Source organism: Dipteris shenzhenensis, chromosome 17, assembly GCF_047967505.1.
Source record: "Dipteris shenzhenensis isolate YYH24624 ecotype China chromosome 17, Dip_SZ_1.0, whole genome shotgun sequence".
Lineage (NCBI taxonomy): Eukaryota > Viridiplantae > Streptophyta > Polypodiopsida > Gleicheniales > Dipteridaceae > Dipteris > Dipteris shenzhenensis.
This window is the reverse complement of record NC_141612.1, coordinates 2190035-2193168: the sequence shown is the minus strand read 5'-3', so window position 1 is coordinate 2193168 and position 3134 is coordinate 2190035. Positions and strand designations below refer to the sequence as shown.

Genomic DNA, 3134 nt, shown 5'->3' with positions numbered 1-3134 from the left:
GGTTGATCAGAAACAGAGATCACATTTGTTATTCAGAAGATCAAGCTATGTCTCATGACTTCGCCGTTTCTTTCCAAACCACTCCATTTTGCAGCACATACAGTGCCACAGATAAGAAAGCTATGAAAAAAGAGGTATGTTGAATTCACGACAGCAAACTTCTTAAGAGTCCCAGTAACCAGGCATGTGGCAAGCATGATCACCATTAAAATGGTCGCACTTGGCATCTATGTGAGCAAAAAAAATACATTAGGCACCTTACAAAAAATGTATGTATCAAAGTCCCATCGAAAAGAGAAAATAACTGCAGGCATCAGAGCTGTGACTTGCTACCAGCAAGGCTTCAAAGCTGAAGCGAAGTATCCGTTCTGATTAGAAAGGATCAATAACTATTGAAATCCTATATATATACAACATTGTCCATAGTGGAGAGCATAGCTCATTACAAACTCTCCTCAGATGAGAAGACTGTCAAGTAGTTGGGTCATCATCCAGAATAAACAAATACAAGATGGCACTCATGAGGATGGACCTGGTTGCAAGCCCTGCTGCATTGCAAATTGCAGAAGAATGCTCATAGGAGGAAAATGTATCAAAAGCCATTCCCTTAACAAGCAAACCACACTTACCAGCAGACGTGGTCTATACAATTGCATGTGCTTCAGCATGTCAAACCAAAATTACAAGGAAGAATGGATGTCTTTATCACAAATACACTACAAAGCAAATCAAACTCAACCATTACCTGCACAATGGGTACATAGGACAAACTAAGAAAACCACCAAAAACTACAAATCCATGTCATCAAAATTTGACAGATGGAAGGACAAGCTCTTGCAAGCTTTACAGAGAAGAGTACAGCTGATTTTGAATTCTAGTATTCAGTTGTTTTATTGTGCGTTGCCTCAACAAAGCCTCAACGAGCAACCATTTGGAATTTGACAGATGGAAGGACAAGCTCTTGCAAGCTTTACAGAGAAGAGTACAGCTGATTTTGAATTCTAGTATTCAGTTGTTTTATTGTGCGTTGCCTCAACAAAGCCTCAACGAGCAACCATTTGGGGATAGCCTCTCCAAATAATAAGCAATGGTAACGATCAGTTGTTATAAAAAACACTCACTGTAACAAGCTAACAATCTTTCATACAGATTTTAATACTTACTTCTACTAATATATTTCTGATCGGTTGAAAATACATATACGCCCATGGAGCCTGGACTCATTGCTTAAAATGCAGATTGTAACCTCATGTAGGCGACTAGCTACTATGACGTATCAGCTACCTTCATCAAAACACTCACTGTAACAAGCTAACGATCAGTTGTTATAAAAAAAACACTGTAACAAGCTAACAATCTTTCATACAGATTTTAATACTTAGTTCAACTAAAATATTTCTGATTGGTTGAAAATATATATACGCGCATGGAACCTTGACTGATTGCTTGAATGAAAATCAGGAAATGCAGATTGTAACCTCATGTAGGCGACTAGCTACTATGACGTATCAGCTACCTTCATCAAGGCCCATGTGTGAAAAAACAGGCATCATTACACATCCAAACACGGTAAAACCAGGCTCTTTCAATTCAAACAAAACATGGAGGTAAAAAATAAACCACCTGTGACTTTAACAGTCACATCTTGTGTTGCAAGCGCGAAACATAGGGGTAGGTGGATCAGAAACAGCCTCTTGATGACCACATTGGTTATTCAGAAGGTCAACATAAGTCTCATCACTTCCACCGTTTCTAATGCTGTGAAAATAAGCGTACCATACATAATCGGCAATATAATAGCCGCACTTGGCATCTATGTGGGCCAAAAGAATACATTAGGCACTTCACAAAAAATCACACCGACTACATCTTGCAGTACATATAGTGCCATAGAAAAGGGGTACAATTTAGTAGTTCCCGGCAACCGGGCGTCCGGCATAACGATCGGTAATATAATAGCCGCGCTCGGCATCTATAAGGTAAAAAAGAATACATTAGGCACTTTACAAAAAGCTACAGTATCATTGTGCCATCGAAAAGGGAAAATAACTGCAAGCATCGAAGTAAAATGACTGTAGGTAGCCTTAGGCGTCACTTATCTTGACTCTATTCTGAAGCTCACAATTTTCACAATGTCTTTAAAACGACATTTGTTCTAGCCTCATCTCAAGTACACTTAAGCGAGCATCGGCCACGATTATTCGTCATTAAAGCTTCAAACAATATCAACTGGACGGAAATAGAATATCACAGTAAATCACCCCCGTCTGGCAAAAGTACTACTCACCGGGAAAAAGAGAATGTATATTTTGAAGATACGGTACGCTTGGGTTCCACGTATAATAGATTCCGATACGCATCAAAAAGAGCCATCGGTTCTAACACAAGCTGGGCTTCTATCCAGTGAGAACTACCAAAGGCTTGGGCACGACGCAAGCCAAATCCAACAAATGGGAAACGCTGAGGCTGATAACAGAAGACATGGCGCAAGCAACATGGCATTCGTTGGAGAAACGAACCATTTGCGAGCAGATGCGCGTCATCTGAGGCGCCGAGCCTCTCGTTCAGATTCGAGCAAGGTGAGGATGTCGCCTTCGCGGACGGGGCCTTTAACGTTACGCATGATGAGGCGATTCTGGTCATCCAAGAACTTGACACGGACCTGGGTCACCTGACCACGGGAGCCAGTGCGACCGATGACTTTGACGACTATGGCGAGCTTGACGGGGGTATCCATGGCGATGGCGATGGCGATGGCGATGATAAAAAATGATTGAGGAGAAGAAGTAGAAGAAGAAGATGGTGAGATGAATTAGGGTTAGGGTTTCCTGCGACGCTTACAGAATTAGGGTTGTGGTGTGGTGTGGTGCGTGGAGATTCTTCGGCCTGTTTTCCCACCATGCATTCATACCCTCAGACAGAGGCATAGGCACAGACACACATAGACAGATAAAGGCACTTGTGTGAACCGGTGGAGGTGTGTAAGCACCTACATTGCACCCGCCTCGACGCACACATTCTCTTAGAGGGCCTCCAACGTGCATGCCCGTGGAACTGGTCTAGCCCCATAGCATGGAGGATTTGCATCCATGGCTCAACACATTCTACACCGAGCATTTTCCCTGGCATTGGA

General features: G+C 42.4%; 1 protein-coding gene across 1 annotated transcript; it reads right to left on the bottom strand.

Moving 5' to 3' along the window:
- Positions 1-2269: 2269 nt before the first annotated feature.
- Positions 2270-2757, bottom strand: LOC147891516 (small ribosomal subunit protein eS28). The gene has a single exon (XM_087388680.1). It carries the CDS (start codon positions 2736-2738, stop codon positions 2541-2543), a length of 198 nt encoding a protein of 65 aa, XP_087244806.1. The 5' UTR covers positions 2739-2757; the 3' UTR covers positions 2270-2540.
- Between the last annotated feature and the right edge of the window lie 377 nt (positions 2758-3134).

Bases quoted from the DNA above. Each gene is read 5' to 3' on its own strand.
- LOC147891516 (XM_087388680.1), bottom strand. From the start codon at position 2,738: ATGGATACCCCCGTCAAGCTCGCCATAGTCGTCAAAGTCATCGGTCGC.